Source organism: Cervus canadensis, chromosome 3 (genome assembly GCF_019320065.1).
Source record: "Cervus canadensis isolate Bull #8, Minnesota chromosome 3, ASM1932006v1, whole genome shotgun sequence".
Taxonomy (NCBI): Eukaryota; Metazoa; Chordata; class Mammalia; order Artiodactyla; family Cervidae; genus Cervus; species Cervus canadensis.
The window spans coordinates 10,637,984-10,657,139 of NC_057388.1; the positions used below are offsets into that span (position 1 = coordinate 10,637,984).

General features: G+C 41.4%; 1 protein-coding gene across 2 annotated transcripts in view; it reads left to right on the forward strand.

Moving 5' to 3' along the window:
* Window positions 1-11,336: 11,336 nt before the first annotated feature.
* COL1A2 (collagen type I alpha 2 chain) overlaps window positions 11,337-19,156 on the forward strand; it is a 36,729-nt gene continuing 28,909 nt past the window's right edge. The window contains exons 1-6 of one of the 2 annotated variants that reach the window (XM_043462618.1): window positions 11,337-11,894; window positions 14,327-14,337; window positions 14,922-14,936; window positions 15,564-15,599; window positions 16,730-16,822; window positions 18,109-18,156. In XM_043462618.1, coding sequence (XP_043318553.1) covers window positions 11,825-11,894; window positions 14,327-14,337; window positions 14,922-14,936; window positions 15,564-15,599; window positions 16,730-16,822; window positions 18,109-18,156 — 273 coding nt within the window. In that variant the 5' untranslated portion in view covers window positions 11,337-11,824. The remainder of the gene's footprint in view (window positions 11,895-14,326; window positions 14,338-14,921; window positions 14,937-15,563; window positions 15,600-16,729; window positions 16,823-18,108; window positions 18,157-19,156) is intronic. The other variant, XM_043462619.1, reaches the window with a different exon arrangement.

Consider the following 19,156-nt stretch of genomic DNA (forward strand, 5'->3'; position numbering starts at 1 on the left):
ATAATGCCTTACTTTCTCCAGTTATAAAGTAATCCCTCCCTGTGAGCAGACCACCTCTGCTTCAGATTTTAGTAAACAAGGGATTTCAGTTGATATGGATTGAGTTTTGTATACTTTTCCCCAACCACAAGAATGTTAGTTCCAGTATATAAGAATTATGAGTTACTCCTATTGGGGATAATTAGAAAAAGGAGAAACTGGGTGTTGGGACTAAAAAAGTAAAGTAAAGCAGATGGCATGGCAGTCACAGAGGTTTTTGCCTAGAAGGTTTAGGAAAGAAGGGACTCTGAGGAGCCATAAAGCAGTACCGTAAAATGGTACTCCTTCAACTCAAGGAGGAGGAAGTGATCTCTGTGTGTGAAGGGCCTGGTGGCATGTGCTGTGGAGAGCTATCTCTGGGACCCAGAATGTAGGAGTCAACAATTCGAAATTATGAAATCTGAAAGGCCTCACACATTTGGATGCAGAAATAAATATGGGGTGGTGGGGGATGGAGAATATCGTTTCATGTGCATATTATCTTCAGCAAAGCAAAGCAAATTTATGGGCATTTCATTGAAATGGCAGAGGAGAAAGACCCTGAGAAATTTCTATTGAGCAAGAGATGGTAAATGGAAAGCAACTGTACCATAACCCTTACTAGTAATTTAAGATGTGAAAAATGTCACTGATACTCTCTTCATTTAGCATGCTGTCTTGATGTTTTAGAGATGATACAAAGGTTTATAATGGCTTGCCTTTAATCTTATTGTCCCCCTAAAATCTTAAATACTTCAACAGAAATATCTCCTTCCCCTCACAACTGGGGAGGATCCATTCTATTTGTGATGTTTCCTGAGACTGGAATCCATAGCTTATCCCTTTATCCCTGTATGTGCATCTGGCGTGTGACTGAAGCTCTATCACTGATTATTGAGGATGCAATCCCAAACAAGATGTGGTTGGTAAAACCCACCCTCTCCTCTCAGATGGAGAGTCTAGGAGAAAAGCGGAGATCGGGAGCAGGCACGACAGCAGTGGACTCAGCTGCAGGCAATAGCTGGAAGCTGGGGGCCGGGAAAGCACAGAGATAACTAGGATGTGCTGGGCCCAGCCAGGAACGCCAACAGCAGGTGAAGGAACGCAGGTGTTGCAGCAGGTGCTAAAATAGAGAGCCCGGGGAAGCAGAGCCAGGTAAGCAGGTTTGTCACAGTAACAGACATGAACGTGGAGATGGTTCTGAAGTTCAAGGGCAAGACTCCTGTCTCCAGGGTGTGGGAAAAGGTCAGATTGCCAAGATCCTAGCCCAAGCCCAGTTTCCAACATTGCATCTTGCATAGAAAATAGGTGTTTTGTTTTTTTTTTTTGACAGACTTGTCATTTTTTTTCTCCTTTCAAACTTTAAACTTTTTATTTTGCATTGGGGTATAGCTGATTAACAATGTTGTGGTAGTTTAAGGTGAACAGTGAAGGTATACATATATGTGGGTATATGCAAACCCCAAACCCCACTCCCATCCAGGTTGGCACATAACATAGCGTAGGGTTCCATGTGCTACACGATAGATCCTTGTTGACTATCCATTTTGAATATAGCAGTGTGTACATGGCCTTCCCAAGCATAGACAACAGGTATGTTGAGTGAATGAACACACGAATGAGTGAATGGAGTGAATAAAGCCAATTAGAGAGGAAATCAGGGGCAAGAGGACAAGATAAAAAGAGATGTTCTCAGAATGGGCTTACCATGTAGACTGGGTTTCAGATACATGAAGCTCAGCTAAAAGAAGAGTGCCACAGAGTCAAATCCAATGAATGGCAGTTAGAAAATGCTAGAAATGGAGCTTCTTCAATTCATCATGTGCAAGGACAGGGCCTGTTTCCAGAGTCTGGACAGGACTGGCTTTGCAGTTGTGCCTAAGTGGCGACAGCTGTAAAATAAGGAACCTGTCAGAAAACCCAGCAGGGACTCACAGGCAAAAATGATGACTTCCAGGATTGTTTTAGCCCCATATATTGCACATTCTGAAATTCTGAGTAGGAGTATGTATCCTCTTAGATACTCTCCTGGGTGCTTCAGAAGGAAAGTCCATTTTTCAAGGCTGTGGAGTGCCATTTTAACTCAAGTATCAAAGCATGACATGGGAAAAAGGGAATAGGTGCATATGTCTATGATGTCAATATAGAAATAAAACATTTCAAAACATCACCTGGGCTTTGTGGGGAGCGGAGCGAGGGCATTTTCTAGAATGAGTAATGGATTTGCAGTAAACCATGAACCTTTCCTGTCTCACCCAAGGAATTAAACCCCAGGTTCACAGAGTGGTGAATTCCAAGGTATTATAACAGGAGAAGTTAATTGGTCCAGAGATGAACTGATGTTACAAACGAGAACTTCATGTTCTAACCATTAGGCCAATCACACTCAGGTTTCTTGAGGTAAGGTAATATATCCTTTAACACAAATTTTTCCACTGGAAATATTATGTTACCCAAAGAGCCTTAAATAAAGTTTGGAGCAGGAAAAAAAGGCTAAATACAGTATCCCTTTGATGTTAACAGTATTGTGAATAAAGAACAATTAATAGCCTTTCAGATACCCATCCTCTTGAACCAAGGAGAATCAAGAAAAGATGCACTGTCAACAGATACATTAGAGAGCAAAAATGGATGTGGTGGAATACAGTATAATAACACATATATATGGAATTTAGAAAGATGGTAACGATGACCCTATATGCGAGACAGCAAAAGAGACACAGGCGTAAAGAACAAACTTTTGGACTCTGTGGGAGAAGGTGAGGGTGGGATGATCTGAGAGAATAGCATTGAAACATGTATATTACCATATGTGAAATAGATCACCAGTCCAGGTTCGATGCATGAGACAGGGCACTCAGGGCCAGTGCACTGGGATGACCCTGAGAGATGGGATGGGGAGGGAGGTGGGAGGGGGGTTCAGGATGGGGGACACATGTGCACCCATGGCTGATTCATGTGAATGTATGGCAAAAACCACCACGATATTGTAAAGTAATCGAGTGAGTGAAGTCGCTCAGTTGTGTCCTACTCTTTGCAACCCCATAGACTGTAGCCCACCAGGCTCCTCCATCCATGGGGTTTTCCAGGCAAGAGTACTGGAGTCGGTTGCCATTTCCTTCCCCAGGAGATCTTCCCGACCTAGGGATTGAACCTGGGTCTCCCGCATTGTAGGCAGACACTTTACCATCTGAGCCACCAAGGAAGTTGTAAAGTAATTAGCCTCCAATTAAAATAAATTAATTAATTTAACTTAAAAAAAAAAATGGATGTGGTGGAAGCTCTTTGGAAACTGCCTACAATGCAGCAGACCTCGGTTTGATTCTGGGTTGGGAAGATCCCCTGGAGAAGGGAAAGGCTACCCACTTCAGTATTCTGGCCTGGAGAATTCCACGGACCATATAGTCCATGGGGTCGCAAAGAGTCAGACACAGCTGAGCAACTTCCACTTTCCTTAACTGGATTTTCCTACTTTACTCTCCTACCATACTCACATCTGTTCTCTCTAATACCAGAACTGTCTAATTCAAGTTTAGGGGCTTCCCTGGTGGCTCAGTGGTAAAGAATCTACCTTCCAATGCAGGACATACAGGTTCGATCCCTGGGTCGGAAAGACACCCTGGAAAAGGAAATGGCAACCCACTCCAGTATTCTTGATTGGGAAATTCCAAGCAGAGGAGCCTGATGAGCTACAGTCCATAGGTTCACAAAAGAGTGGAACACGACTTAGCGACCGAACAACAACAACAATTCAAGTTTAACCGTAATAGTCACATTCCTCAATACTAAATCACCCGGAGGGCTATTAAAACACAGATTACTGCTAACCCACATCCCAAATTTCTGATTTAGTAGATCTGAGATGAGGCATGCAATTGTTCTAACAAGTTCTGAGGTGATGCTAGTATTATTGATCCAGGGACCACACTTTGAGAACCACTAGTCTGGAGAATATTTTTTTCTTTGTTGAGCCTCAATTTATACTCTGTAAAATAATAAGTAACGTTCAGATTGTTGTAATGGTTAAATATTGAAAAGTATTCCAGACAAACGCTGCTGCTGCTGCTAAGTCGCATCAGTCGTGTCCGACTCTTAGCGACCCCATGGACTGCAGCCCACCAGGCCCCTCCGTCCATGGGATTTTCCAGGCAGGAGTAATGGAGTGGGTTGTCATTGCCTTCTCCAAGACAAACGCTAGTTGTGATTTTAATCCGAAGAAAAGAGCAGGAGACTGTGAATCAGGAGACTCCTGGTTACAGGTCTACCGTAGGCTAGCCAGCCACATAACCTCTCTAGGCATGTTTTCTCATTTATAAAATGTGTTAACTCATGCAACTAAAACTTACGGAACACCCACTGTGTAACTGACATCTGCCAGACATTAGAAATATGGTAGAAAAACAAATCCCTTAATTTGGGAGAACAGCACTGAAACATATATATTACCATATGTAAAATAGATGACCAGTGCAATTTTGATGCATGAAGCAGGGCATTCAAATCTGGTGCTCTGGGACAACCCAGAGGTATGGGGTGGAGAGGGAGGCGGGAGGGGGGTTTGGAACGGGGGACACATGTACACCAATGGCTGCTTCATGTTGATGTATGGCAAAAACCACCGCAATATTGTAAAGTAATTGCTACTGCTAAGTCACTTCAATCGTGTCCAACTCTGTGCGACCCCATAGATGGCAGCTCACCAGGCTCCCCCGTCCCTGGGATTCTCCAGGCAAGAACACTGGAGTGGGTTGCCATTTCCTTCTCCAATGCATGAAAGTGAAAAATGAAAGTGAAGTCACTCAGTCGTGTCCAACTCTTAGCAACCCCATGAACTGCAGCCTAACAGGCTCCTCCATCCATGGGATTTTCCAGGCTAGAGTACTGGAGTGGGGTGCCATTGCCTTCTCTGGTAAAGTAATTAGCCTCCAATTAAAATAAATATTAATTTAAAAAAAAGAGAAATCCTGATTCCACACAGTATAATTATGATTATGATTTGGATGATATCTAAATTGTCTTCCAACTGTAAAATTGGGTGGCTTTATTATTTTAAAAAATTAGCTTTTCCCTATTTTTCAATAATTTTGTCCTTCATAAGTCTGACTTAAATAAAAACTGTATAAGCTATCAAGGAGTAATTAGATGTTACTATCAGGTGAGGTGGCTAAAATATAAATATAAAATATTCATATATTATTCAAGTAAATTTTGTGTGTTGATTACCACTCTTACCTATTAATAAAAACAAAATTTTAAGTGTGTGGATTAAGTGGTAAACCATTAGTGAAGAAAACAATTGGAATTTACATTTAGTTCCATATTCTCCAATTCATTTGCATTTTTCAAATGCATATTTCAAGGCATTTGAAAATATACAACAGGCAATAGATCCAAGCCCAAGAATGGACGTGACCCATTCTAGCATATCTGGGAAGGCTTAGACAAGTCTTTTCACCTAAATCTCATTTCTTTTTACTTGTAAACTTGGGAATAATAAAACATACCCCACCAAGATTGAGATAATGATTTTTGGAGGTCTGAGATAATTTATGTAAAACTACTAGCACAGTACTTAACGCACTGTATAATAGGTGGTTACAATGTCACATTAACTAGAAGATTATCTATGCAAGTATAGAATTCCAAAGGGCAAAATCAAGTTTAGACTCTATAAAGAGTCTGTCAGTAATACCAATAACTTAATTTGCTATTTTTAAATGAAATATAAATTACATAAATTCTAAATGTGGTATCATATATAATTAAGTCTTTATCTTTCTTTTTCTGTATGTAATATGTCTCAATTCAACTTAATGGGTGAATCAATCAATTAACAACACCCAGAATCTTCCACTGCAACTGAAGTTAAAGTCTCCTTATTTCTTCCAGCCACTGGAAAAGAACTGAAAAATTTGAGTCTGGAAAGCAAGACAACCAAAGTCCCAAAAAGCCAGAGTAGACTTTTGGAATGCACCAGCATTATGGTGCTCTTCAAATTAAGGATGGATTTGGAACTAGCTGAAGAAAGGTAATCAACATCATCTCAAAGGAAAAGGCGGGCTTAAAAGCTGAAATTTATGTAGCCTAATAAATCCCTCTGAATTACCGGGCTTGGAATAGTCAATAACAAGATGCCACAAAGCACCTACAGCCACACAATCTGTGCATTCCAGAATATGAGTTGTGCTTAAGTAAAGAAGTGATTATTTCATATTTCTAAACATGAAAAATAGGGCACTGAATCCCAAATGAGTCCCCCAGATTAAACTGGGATTCAAAAACCGTGATATAAATTGACTCTGTCTACACATTTTAAAGGGATCTCCTGGGGGGAAAAAACAAAACAAAACTGATTATTCACTACCAAATTAAAAAAAAAAAAAATCTGCACGCTCTTAGGTGTTCTTTGTTTCAATATTAAGAAGCAAATAAGGAGGAATACAAAGTCAGAAACCTAAGGAAGGACAAGAACATTTCAATGGAAAGCTCTGAACGGGGTCGGGGGACTTCACTGGTGGTCCAGTGATGAAGACTTCACCCTCCAATGCAGGGGTGGGTTCAATCCCTGGTCAGGGAGCTAAGATCCTATGTGCCTCTAGACCAAAACACCAAACCTTAAAACAGAAGCAATATTGCAACAAATTTAACAAAGACTTTAAAAATGGTCCACACCAAAATAAATAAATAAATAAAAATTAAATGAGGTTTGTGTCAAGATTTAACATCTGCTTTGATAGTATCATTCTAACACAAAAAATTCTCTTCCACATTAATCCTAACATCACCTTTAACCTATATCCTAGCTCTCTCCCAACTCTTTTATACTCCTGATGTAACATAAATTCCCCTCTAGACGTGTTTATTTCATTCTTCCACATTCTCTCAGTAGGATTTCATTCCATTGGAACCACCCTCACCAAGGACACCAGTGATCTCCAATTTGTTAATTTGTTGTCTTTCTAGCCTTACTTGACCTTTCTTGCTCTCCTCCCCCAAACAACCTGCTTCCTTTCCTTCTGTGATGGAGACACTATGGTTTTCTTCCATCCTGTGTGGGTGTTCCTTCTCAGTCACCTGTATGGATTTTCCTCTTCTACTGTTGGCTGCTTACATGTTGGAGCTCTTCAAGCTTTTGCCCTAGGTTTTATTGATGTCAACTTCCATTGGCATGTACAACCTGGGGGATTTCATCCACTCCTGTGACATCAGTAATCTGCTGACTCCCTTATTCATCAGTCTAGGCCATGTACAAGTTTTGGATGTCAGGCCTAAATATCTAACCCACTATGAGACCTATCCACCATTGTGGATAGGACATAATCACCTAAAACTGAACACACCCAGACTTGACCTCTTTATCTTCCCCCTCCTTCACTCCGAGTCTTCCCCCTCAAATGTTTCCCTGCTCAAGGGGTGGTACCTCCAAGGCAATCAGTTGCACAGGCAAGAAATCTGATGCTCCCCAAGTCCTTCTCCCTTACTACCCACGACCAGACATCAGTCTTTTTCTTCTACTCCAAAATGTTTACAAAGTCTGCCAACTTCTCTCCAGCTCTACCAGCCCGACCCTAGGCCACCATAGTTATCCTTCAGAACTCCTCCTGCAGCCTCCCAACTGGTTTCTTTGTCTCCACTGAGTTCTCATTCTAATCATTTCCCTACACTGTAGCCACAATCATCTTTCTTAAAAGCACTCTCTAAATACACATTTTCTGCTTAAAATCATCCCAACCCTCTCCATAGCATAGTCGAGAAAACACAAACACCAGAACACAGCTCAGAGGGTGCTTTCTGACCGAGTTCCTGCTGAATCCACCAGTCTCACTTCCAGCTCCTTCCTCTGCTCTCTCCCCCTTCACAAACCCACTGTGCTGAGAGGCTTCCATTCCTCAGAACTGCCTAATTTACTAATCCCTCTGTGACTGGGTCTCTCCCTCATCTCTTCTGACCCTATTCATATTTAAGGCTTGAGCTTCTTGCATCCTCCAAGAAGCCCTCTTTGATCTCACCCACCTAAATCTGACTCTGGGGGAGACTGAGGGCAGGAGAAGAAGGGGACAACAGAAGATCGAGATGGATGAGATGGTTGGATGGCATCACTGACTCGATGGACGTGAGTTTGAGCAAAAGCCCGGAGATAGTGAAGGACAGGGAAGCCTGGCATGCTGCAGTCCATGGGTGGCAAAGAATCAGACATGACTGAGCAACTGAACAACCACCACCTAAATCTAGATTAGGTGTTGATGTGATCCCCCATAAACACTTGGAAGCACCCTCTGCTTCCCCATCACAGTGGTCCCTGCACCCGTCTCTTAATCTCCAACAGATGTCATGGCCCCTGAGGGCAGTGACCGTGTTCTGCACCCACCAGTTAGCACAATGCCTGGTTCCAGTACTAAACAGTATTTCAGTGAATCCTCCTCTGGTCCTATGTAAATAACCAAATGTTCCAATTGATAAGATGTAGGGCAGGAATCTCCATGTCTTCCAAACAAACATCACAGAGAGAAGTCAGTCCTCAAACCTCTTCAGCTACCACCTTAATGATCAGCTAACACCTTCTTAGCAAAAGACCATCCTCCCTAGAAATAGAATAAGATAGTGTAGTATTGGTGCTTTCCACAGAGTGGATCCTCAGATATGTTTGAAAGGCGATGTCAGTTTGAAGCTTGATCAAAGGAAAGAAAGGAATAAAAGCATAAGACAGCATGGTCTTATCAGGCTGTTCTACATTTTTTCTTTTGCGTGTTTTTAAAATCATGTTTTAATTAGAAGAAAATTGCTTTACAATGTTGTGTTGGTTTCTGCCATACAACAGGACCAGCCATGATTACCCATCTACCACCTCCCTCCATTCCCCGCATCCTACCCTTCTGGTCTGCTCTGCATTTTTTAAATCAGTGGGTCTCTTGACCCCCCTCTTGCCAAACTTTATGGTGTGGCCCGGTTTGTAAACTGAGAGTTGTAGGGAGCTGAAGTGATCATCTTGTTTTCGATGGAGAACAATTTAGGAACAGGAATCCAGGTGTTAACTGCCTAATAGCAAAATTTAGAGGTCTTTGGTATCTAGCTCCTTTCTTTTTTCTCTCCCCTCCTCCACTCTCTGCCTCTACCCTGCTTTACTCTCTTACTCGTTTTTCCTCCTGCTGGGTCTCCAATCCCCCCACCCAGTCACCAAGGCTTCCCCTTCACTCACCCACATCATCACAGCCATCTTCAAGACACTCAGTTTAGGCTTTGGGTCAGTTTTTTCCCCAGTCCCACCCCCCACCCACCCACCCCCGTTCATTCAAAAGATTCTCACTTTGTTTGGAGGCACAAAATAGTTAACAGAGATCTATTTAGATTACAAATCCGTTTAGATTACAAATGCTTCCATCTGTAAGCATTAAAGAACTCCTCCAATAACACAAACATTTAATTAACTATATTCGTCACTAAGTGGCAAGAAAGAGAAGGTCAAAATAATGTGTAAAAAACTGCTGGAACAAAAATGTCTCCCTCTTAAAAAATTCCCTTTCAGTTTTCTCCATTTTCATTGTTTCCTCTGGATCCAGGGCCTCCCACCAAATGGCTGACGACTGCCAGCTTCAAACCCTGCCACATCAACAGGGCGGGAGCCCGGCAGCCTCAGCTATTTGCATCAGGTTCCAGGAATGCTTTTCCAGTTATCAGTTTACTCTGCAGAGAGATTTTTCCTTTAGTTTATAAACGTGTGCTCGAATTTCTCGAATTCTCCAAAACTTGCCGAGAATTTTGTTATGCTAAAAGGTAAATTATAATCACATTTCCCAAAGCGTTACTGCGATTTCAAAAGTCTTCTAAAGTTATCTCCCAAGTCAGTGCTCTTCTTAATTAGAATAAGAGGTTTTTGTTTTTGTTTTTGTTTTAGTTTTGGGATTTTTCTCCTTTATTTCCACTAACTTTTTAAGTTTAGAGGAAGCAACTAGTTTAAGAAAAGTTTATTTTATAGCAGCTGCTGATAGAGTTAACTTAGGCAGAAATCCCTCTTTATAGTAGTGGAGGAAGGAGAGAAGAGATGGGGGGGAAGAAAGGAAAAAAGATTAGAAAGGAACCACAGCCTACTCATTTCTGTTTGGTGGAGACAGAACCGACCTAAAGATGCCCCTTTTGTGCTACCTTCTGGGAGAGAATGGTTGTCTCGTTGGGGGTGCTGAGCAAGCAGGGACGCAGCCCCAGACCAATGGCCTGTCCTCTGGGCCTGAAATGAATCTCACAAGGGCTGGGGAAAGGGCCATCTGCTGATGTTGACTGCACTCACTATTCTGGATTCTCAGGAGTTCCGGTGTCTTACTTCCAGTGCTTCAGGGTCAAGGTCCCAGCTCCTCCTCTCCCAGTGGGAGAAGGGGGTTGGGTGTGGGGGAGAGCTAACATCCAGGCCGGTGGGAGCTTTGCTTGAGGTGTTCCCAGAGCAGGCAGCCTATATCCCAAACTCAAATTAGAAGTCCCTCTAGATGGCCTAGGCCTTTTCTCCAAGGTGTGGAGAGGAGCTGGGAGGTGCCTGGGCGTTTCCTGTTCAGAGTGGGGTCAGTGAATGGGCAGAGGGGAAGAGGGATGGCGTGGGTTTGGGGGACTCTGAGTTTGGGCTGGGATGGAGCCGGTAAATGCAGACAAGGAGTCTGTGGAGAAGAGGAGGGGGAGACTGGAAACCTGAAAGGGAGAGGGTGGACTTTCCCTGAACCTCGGGAAGAGACTGCGAGTGAGAGGAGCCCAGGTCGGTCAGTTACAATCACTTCGCAGCGTCGGATGATCCCCAAAGCCTCGGTTTAGGATCAGCCTCAGCAGAGGGCAGCCCGAGGGGCTAGGATTTCTCCGATGACTTGGTCGATCTGGTCTGCTGGCAAAGCCCACCCTCCCCTTGCGGGAGCCCACGCTGCCACTAGCGCGCATCTCTCCCTTCCCGACAGGGGGTCTCCTCGGGACTCCAAGTCCACCCTCCAACAGACGGAACCCCCCTCTCATCCCTTCCCGCAGCCAGAAGAGAGAGGGAGCGTTACTTCTGAAAAAGTGGGCGCACACACGCCCCAGAGTTGGAGAAAAGCGGGGCGGGGGTGAGGGGCAGGCTGGAGGGGGCGGAAGGAGGGCGGCCTCCAGCTGCGCCACGCTGTCGGACCCGCTCCGGGTCCTCTGCCCCCTGGGCCCTCCACCCTGCCGGTGGCCCGCAGGGCACAAGGCAGGCAGGGCTGGACAGCTCCCGCTTTGATCTCTGGGCTCCCGTCCCTTCTCCAGCTGCCGGGCTGCCCCCGAGAGCTGCAGACTCTGCCCACGTCGGTGGCAGCAGAGCCCTCCGACGTGTCCATAAGTGTTTCCAAACTTGGAAAGGGCGGGGGGTTGGGGGGAGGGAGGAAGGCCGGGGCGGGGGATGGGGAGGGCGGAGGTATGCAGACAGCGAGTCAGAGTTTCCCCTCGAAAGCCTCAAAAGTGTCCACGTCCTCAAAAAGAATGGAACCAATTTAAGAAGCCAGCCCCGTGGCCACGTCCCTCCCCCCGCTGCGCTCCCTCCTCGGCGCCCCCGCAGTCTCCTCCCAGCTGTGGCTGCCCGGGCCCCCAGCCCCAGCCCTCCCATTGGTGGAAGCGCTTTTGGAGGCACCCTCGGGCCGGAGAAACTTGGGCCGTATAAATAGGGCAGATCCGGGCTTTATTATTTTAGCACCAAGGCGGCAGGAGGTTTCGGCTAAGTTGGAGGTACTGGCCACGACTGCATGCCTGCGCCCGCCAGGTGATACCTCCGCCGGTGACCCAGGGGCTCTGCGACACAAGGAGTCTGCATGTCTGAGTGGTAGACATGCTCAGCTTTGTGGATACGCGGACTTTGTTGCTGCTTGCAGTAACTTCCTGCCTAGCAACATGCCAATGTAAGTGCCTTCAGCTTGTTTCGGGCAGCCTGGGGAAGAGGTTAGAGGGGTGGGCAGGAAAACCTGGTCTGAAATGGAAAACCTCGCCAAGTTCCAGGTACTGCTAGGAGGGCAGGCTCTCTGGCATGTGGAGAAACGCTGGCATATAGGAGAAACGTGGAAAATACTGTAGAAATGAAAATCAAAAGAGGCTCCCGACTCTCGCCGAAAGTTAGGGAACTTTTCTCTTAACTCGGAGTGAGGCTGTGATCCTCATCTGGATCCTCCAGTTACTGAAGCTCAAAGGGAGCAGAGAATCTTTTTCTTTAAGGATGAGATGTTATCTGACATGACCGAGGGAGCCAAAGGCCTCCACCTAAAAGGCCCCATAACTGCACTGATGCCCACCTCTGTGAAACCTGAGGCCTGGTTTAGAAAACCTTTTAATTAAGTTATTAAAAAAAAAAAAAAAAACTCACGCCCTAAAGACTTTTCTGGGTGTTCTAAGACTGGTCTGGATGATGGTGACCATGAAGCGCCCTCTGGAGGGAGGACAAGGAGAGCACAGGGGACCAGGGCTTAAGGCTCATGGAATCCCCATTTAAAGACTCCACAGGGTTATACGGAGAATGTCTGCATTTCTCCTTGAACCCAATCCCAGAAGCTAGTCAGTGTTTCCCGGCAAGGAAAATGGATACTTTCTGAAATGTAATTAGCTTCTCATTTCATTACCTGATCATGGAAATGGTAACATGATTTAGCTAAAATCTGCCCTGCCTTTTGTTGAGCCTGAGAGTTATCTTTTCAACATGTTCCCAGTGACAGGCATTCTGAACTTAGCAAGTTGGGAAATTATCAACACTGATCTGGGTCTCAAGAGACCCGAGTTTTTCCCATGACTCTGCCAATAATTTATCATGTGACTGTGGGCAAGTCAAACTGAGCCTTTTCTAAACCACAGGATAGAAAGTGGATGGACTCCAAGGCTGCTTTCCAGCTGTAGGTTTCATGACCAGATTGGGTATCTGGCCACACCCAACACTCTAAAACTTGGCTCCACCCATATGCCACGGTGTCTACCATTGCATCATTACTGATGCATTTGTGTGTGTGTTTTCTTCCTCCATCCACTTTTAGTATACTCACTGTGAATACTAAGGAATAATTGCATTGAACAAATTCACGTTACCAGGCTCATTTTTTTTATGAGATCTGAGGGTGGTGGGGGAAAGGGTCCTCTCCTAAAGATGAAAATAGACCTAGGGAAGCTTGAAGGTACAAAGGACAATTCAACTTCTGATCAATATCCAACCCCAGTCTGAATAAAAGTTACCCAACACACATTCTTCAAAATGGCTCAGTCTGAATAATTAGAAGGCAAATTTCCAAAACCATGAGGACTTCCGTTAATCAAGCCCAGGCATAATTATTCTTCCTACTGATGAACACAATGAAGTAAACATATTATTTTCCTAATTTAAAAGTAATTCTCATAAATTGCCCTTAAATATCAGGGCTGGATGTGGTCCACCCTCCTGAATTGTGACTGCTACAACAGATGTTCTCACTCCAAATGACACACTTCTTGGCCACCTAATTAAAGCAATTTTGGGGGTGATTCATTTTGTTGCCAGCTTGGCCACATTTGTATCCTGTGTTAGCCTGTAATTTTTATACTGTAGGAGCGGAATTCAGCCTTTAAGAACTTACAGCAATTATGGCAAAGGGGGAGGTTACTACTTTGGTGTATTTTTCCCATCATTTTTCTAGATCTTTAATGCAGTTTTTCCATTTATACAGAGCAATTCTTTCTCAGGGCCAAAAGTGATTTATGTCGGTAAAATGACCTTACCTAATTTAAGTGAACCTATTTAAAGCAAAACTTCAGATGTCCAAATGAATCCATTTTCATGGTGACTAATTCACAAATTAGGCCTTTTGAAAAAGGACATTAAGAATGCTACAAACACTGTAATGTTAATGTTATATAAAAAAGTAAAATCTGCTTTAGGTAATATAATTTCCTAAATTTCCCCCCCTTTAAATTTCTAAGTATCAAAAGTTATCTAAACTACAAATTATTCCTCATCAGTCTAGTGGTTTTGCTCACGTTCAGTGAGCCACTGTGCAATTTACCATCATAATTACTAAACATTACACGTATCCTTTAGACACATCAATGTTTCGCAGCATTTATAAAATAGTAAATAATTAACAATTTAATTCAAAATATATTTACATATTAATATTTAAAACAAATGGTCCTGTTGATCCCTGCCATCATTTTGACCTGCCTGATTTCCAAGTCATTAGAATATCTTTAATAAAAAATACAACTGGTCCTTTAATTAGGTAAGTCAGTTTTATAGACAAGTATACTCATTTGTTAATCGCTGCTGGTGATCAGTGAAATAATACTAATAATTATTTCTTTTTTCCCCTTTTCTCTATAGCCTTACAAGAGGTGAGTAAAATTATTTTTAGAATTTTTTATTTTAGACTTTGATTGCCTTGGCCACAGTAATCGTCTCTGGGGAAGGAAAAGGAAGCTGTATTGGTATTGACCAACCTCAATTTCCAAAAAAATCAAGAGTTAAGGTAGTCCAACCTTTCTGGTTGCCTCGGGAAGTACCCACCCCAGTTTCCAAAATGGGCGGGGCTACTGAATAAGGCCACCCTAAAACCTACACCCATAAGAAAAGAAGAATAAATAATTCAGTGGAAGGTTGGGCGTTAGCACCAGCTTCCTCGGAGCTCGACTTCATCAAGCTAGAGAATTTTGTCACCCCCTGGAGTCATCTGCAAGATTATTATGAGCAAATTCTTAGCCATGAACTGAATTTGAGGTATAATTATAGATAAGTATATATCTGAGACCTGTATATATTTTTTATTGATAAAATGTAAATTGTACTTTGAAATATTAAGATAATAGTAATGTGCAGTATGTATAATTTGTAAGTATATTTGTATACTACATGGAAATGGGAGCCATTTTAAAATTTATACAATTTTCCTCATAATAATCTTTTACTTATTCTCTTCTAGGCAACTGCAAGAAAGGTAAGAATCCAATACTTCTCTGTATCTGAAATGATCAGAGATAACAGAGTTTAACTAAATTTATGGTACACTACAGAAGGAAAATACCTTGTCAAGATTTTGTGCATATGAATATGCATTAGCTAAACCATAAAATGAAGTAGCTTTGATATGTAAGATAGCAAAGCTTGATTATCTTCCAGAGTCATCTCTAATTATATTTATATTATACAACTGGTGACTTACATACTAAAGGAAAAGAAAAGATTTATTTTTGTTCTAGAGATGAACTGAGTATTTTATTAATTATAGGTAGTAGACAAAAGTTTATTTTAAAGAGCTTTGACAATATAAATATGCTATTATTGATGTTACAAAATGATAACTTATCCACAGAAATTATCTATCTAAAAATAGTGGTTATAATATTGGCCCTAATGCTGGAGACTATAGCCTCCAATAAAATGACATGTAATTATAATAAAAACAAAATACTTTTATCTATTGTATTGTGCTATTTTTATAGCTACTACCTAATAACATTATGGTTAGATCAGCCTCCTGATTAATCATTATCAAGAATGCTTTGCTCATTCACTGGAAATTGCTTAGACATTTATTATTGTGCTGTTTGTATCTTCCTTATAGGGCCCAAGTGGAGATAGAGGACCACGCGGAGAAAGGGTGTGTAATTTTTTAACTATTAAAGGGCTTTGGCCCATATTTTAATAACTACATATTAGAAACTACAGGAGTCTGACAGTTTATAAAAATATTGTGTATCCAGATAATTGCCTTCCTTTTAAGCAGATAATGCCTTACAGAAAGTGAATGAGCATTATTCTATATAATCAATATTATTTTTAGGTCAAGATTATCCTTTAAGAAAGCAAACCTATTAGAGACAGCCATATCCTTTGCATGGTCTATCTTTCTTTGTTTTAAGTTGACATGTCCAACACGTACATAAGGGAGATATACCTACCCACCACCACATGACCCCCCTTTTCCAACATGCTTTGTTTACCTTTCAAGTAAGATCTCTTATGGAAGCTGAATATAATAGTGAACCAGCAGTCAACAACATGTTTCTGTTTACATTAACAAATGTATAAGTTAGGCTTGCATTTTATTCATGGTGTTCTTAGATCTCCTTCCTCTATTTATGTGGTATGTGTAATCACGTGGTTTTTCACTATATGACACTTTCATCAATATATAAATACCCATACCTTGTATCCATTGAGAAGTGCAGATGTAAATGTAGTCCATTCAAGCAATTTATTATAGGTAGGATTATGTCAGTAAATTATTTAACAACATAAATAGTATTAATGGTAGGAAAACTGCAGGATTTTCTATGCTGTGATAAAATGACTATTAATTATCATATCGATTCATCTACTTTTCACACACAACATGCTAAAATAATTGAGTAAATTCATCAATCAGAAATTGACAGTCAATATACATAGTATATCACTGTGCACTGTTAACCATATGAATTTATAGCTATAAGTTTTAGCTTTATTTGAATACTGGAGCTCCTTTATGATTCAGTATCAAAGGGCTGACATAGTCCTCTTCCAAGAGGAACTATCCTGTCTTGTGTCTTCTTTGGACACCAGCTACTAAACCTCCTTCTAAAACAGACCCATGTCAATAGTGACAAATGTGTCATTTTAAACTTCCACACCCCTTGTACCTTCTGACCAACTTCTGATCTTATCACACGGATCCTGAGGGCTCCTTTTTGAAGTACAGGTCTCCGTGAAGTCTGTCTACCCTGACATAACTCACTTTTTCCATCACAGGGTCCACCAGGCCCACCAGGCAGAGATGGTGATGACGGCATCCCAGGCCCTCCTGGTCCCCCTGGCCCTCCCGGCCCCCCTGGTCTTGGCGGGGTAAGGTGTCTTTAAGTACCGTTAACTCCAGTTTCTTATACCTGTGTTGGAAGAAGGCGCATTGGGGAATTTATTTTTAGTGGTTTTGAGGAAGAGTCTGGTATTTTGATATTAGTATAGTATTTTATTTCATTTCTTTGGTTTCTTCATTCAAGATTCTGCTTTGCCAGATCTCTTTGTGAGCCCGTGTCAATTACAGGACAAGTCTTTGTGTTCACTGAAGGTAGCTGCAGCCCTCGCGACCGTTATTTAATTTGGGAATTTAATATCTTTTATCAGTGGGGCACAAATAAGAGGGGTTGCATTATTAAAAAGTTTGATTAGATTGAATTATAAATGAAATCCTTGATCTTAAGCAATTTCACAAACATCCCACTCTTTTTATTCTCCTTGGCTTGAAGTCTGCAGAACCAACATTCAAAGCCGTTTTGGGTTTAATTTGCTTGAAACTAATTTGAGAAAAGTACATTTCCCTTTTTCATTAATATCTTCTTTTAGCTTTATGCTTTAACAATGGTATGAGCGCCAAATGGCCTCACTGCAGGAAGGAAAACATATTTGCTTAATTGGTTAGCACTATGAATCAGAAGCCTGATTCTAATGCCCAACTATATGCCAGTAAAATAAGACCTTTCTCCCCCAAAGATCTTATTATGATTGCTTATCTACTGAGTGCATTAAAAAGCACCTTCTTTAATAGATCTACCACTATAAGAGAGATCTTTAACAGTAAAGCTATTACTGGTGAACTATTTTTAAAAGTTTAATCTTCCAAGGGGCATTTTAATTTAATTTTCCTCTAAACTTGAATACTCTTTATACTCTTTTTGAAACTACAGCAAGAAAAAGATCCCTTAGTCGTTTTGTGTAGTTCCGGAGGAACAGGGCAACAGGTGGAAATGCAAAGTTGTTCTCTTGGTTTCTGCTTAATTTATCAGGGGCCCCCAGTGACTTTTAAAGTTTAGAAAACTCTCTTCCTCAATGTACAGGTAGAGAATGGGGACTGAAGTGAGAGGGTTAACAGGGCAGGAAAAGTTTCAAAATAAAGTAGGGAAGCTCCCTATTTCAAACTAGGGGTGGCCCTAAATTTTAAATTCTTGAATTTTTTTAAGAATTTAGCTCAGTAGGGAAGTCTAAATTAAGAAAGATGTAAAAAATACTGCTCCCTTTTAAACATCAACAGAAAAATCTTTAGAAGTAGAATGAGAAAAATGAACTATATGGCCAATAGTTGTTATATATATATATATATATTTTTTTTTTTTTTTTCTTTTTCTCCCATCTAGAACTTTGCTGCTCAGTTTGATGGAAAAGGAGGTGGCCCTGGACCAATGGTATGTTTATCTCTAATTTTTATCTTAGCCAGAAAATTATTAAATAGGGAATTTATTTTTAAAGTTCACATAGCCATTTATTTAGCTACCTAGGTTAATAGTACTCAAATCAGATAAAAGCAGTAGCTATTTTTATATTCAAATCTATAAAAATCTAAGCCTAGGTATGGGGGTTCCATTTTCTCTACAAACATGCCTCCTTATGATAGATCAGATATTTATTTCCAAGAAATAATCTCTGGACATAGTAACCATAATTTAGGCAAACCAATTTAATTTAGAAGAGTGATCACTCTGATTAACTTTTTTATGCCCTTTAATAGTGCATAGAATTTTAAGCAACCAGTAGAGACCCAGAACTGTTAAGTTCTATGAACTTGCTAGAAAGGATCAGCAAGTTCTAGTCTAGCCCGTTCATTTTCTGTGTGTGTGTGTGTGTTAGTTACTCAGGTGTGTCTGATTCTTTGTGACCGAATGGACTGGGGCCCATCAGGCTCCTCTGTCCATGGAATTCTCCAGACAAGATTACTGGAGTGGGTTGCCATTCCTTTCTCCAGGGGATCTTTCCAATCCAGGGATTGAACCTGAGTCTTGGCATTGCAGGTAGATTCTTTACCATCTGAGCCACCGAGGAAGCTCATTTTCTATTTAGAGAGTTTAAGGTCTTTCCCAAGGACATACATGTGGTTAATGACAGAAAGTCAGGCAAGATGTCTGATATTCAACATCATGGCTTATGTATCTAGTAACTTGAATAAAACATTACTTCATTCAACAAGTATTTACCAGTTATCTTCAATAAAACCCAAACTCTATTATGCCTTAGGGATACAAGCAGTGAATGTGACAGATTCTCACCATCTCTCAAGGAATTAATAACATAGGAAATGTTTCTTTTTATCCATTTTGATAAAAAATTCTTTCTAAAGTCTGATTAATTATAAATCAGTATAGGAGAGAATATGACTATGGTGATAAAAGTCTTATCTTTTACAAGTAA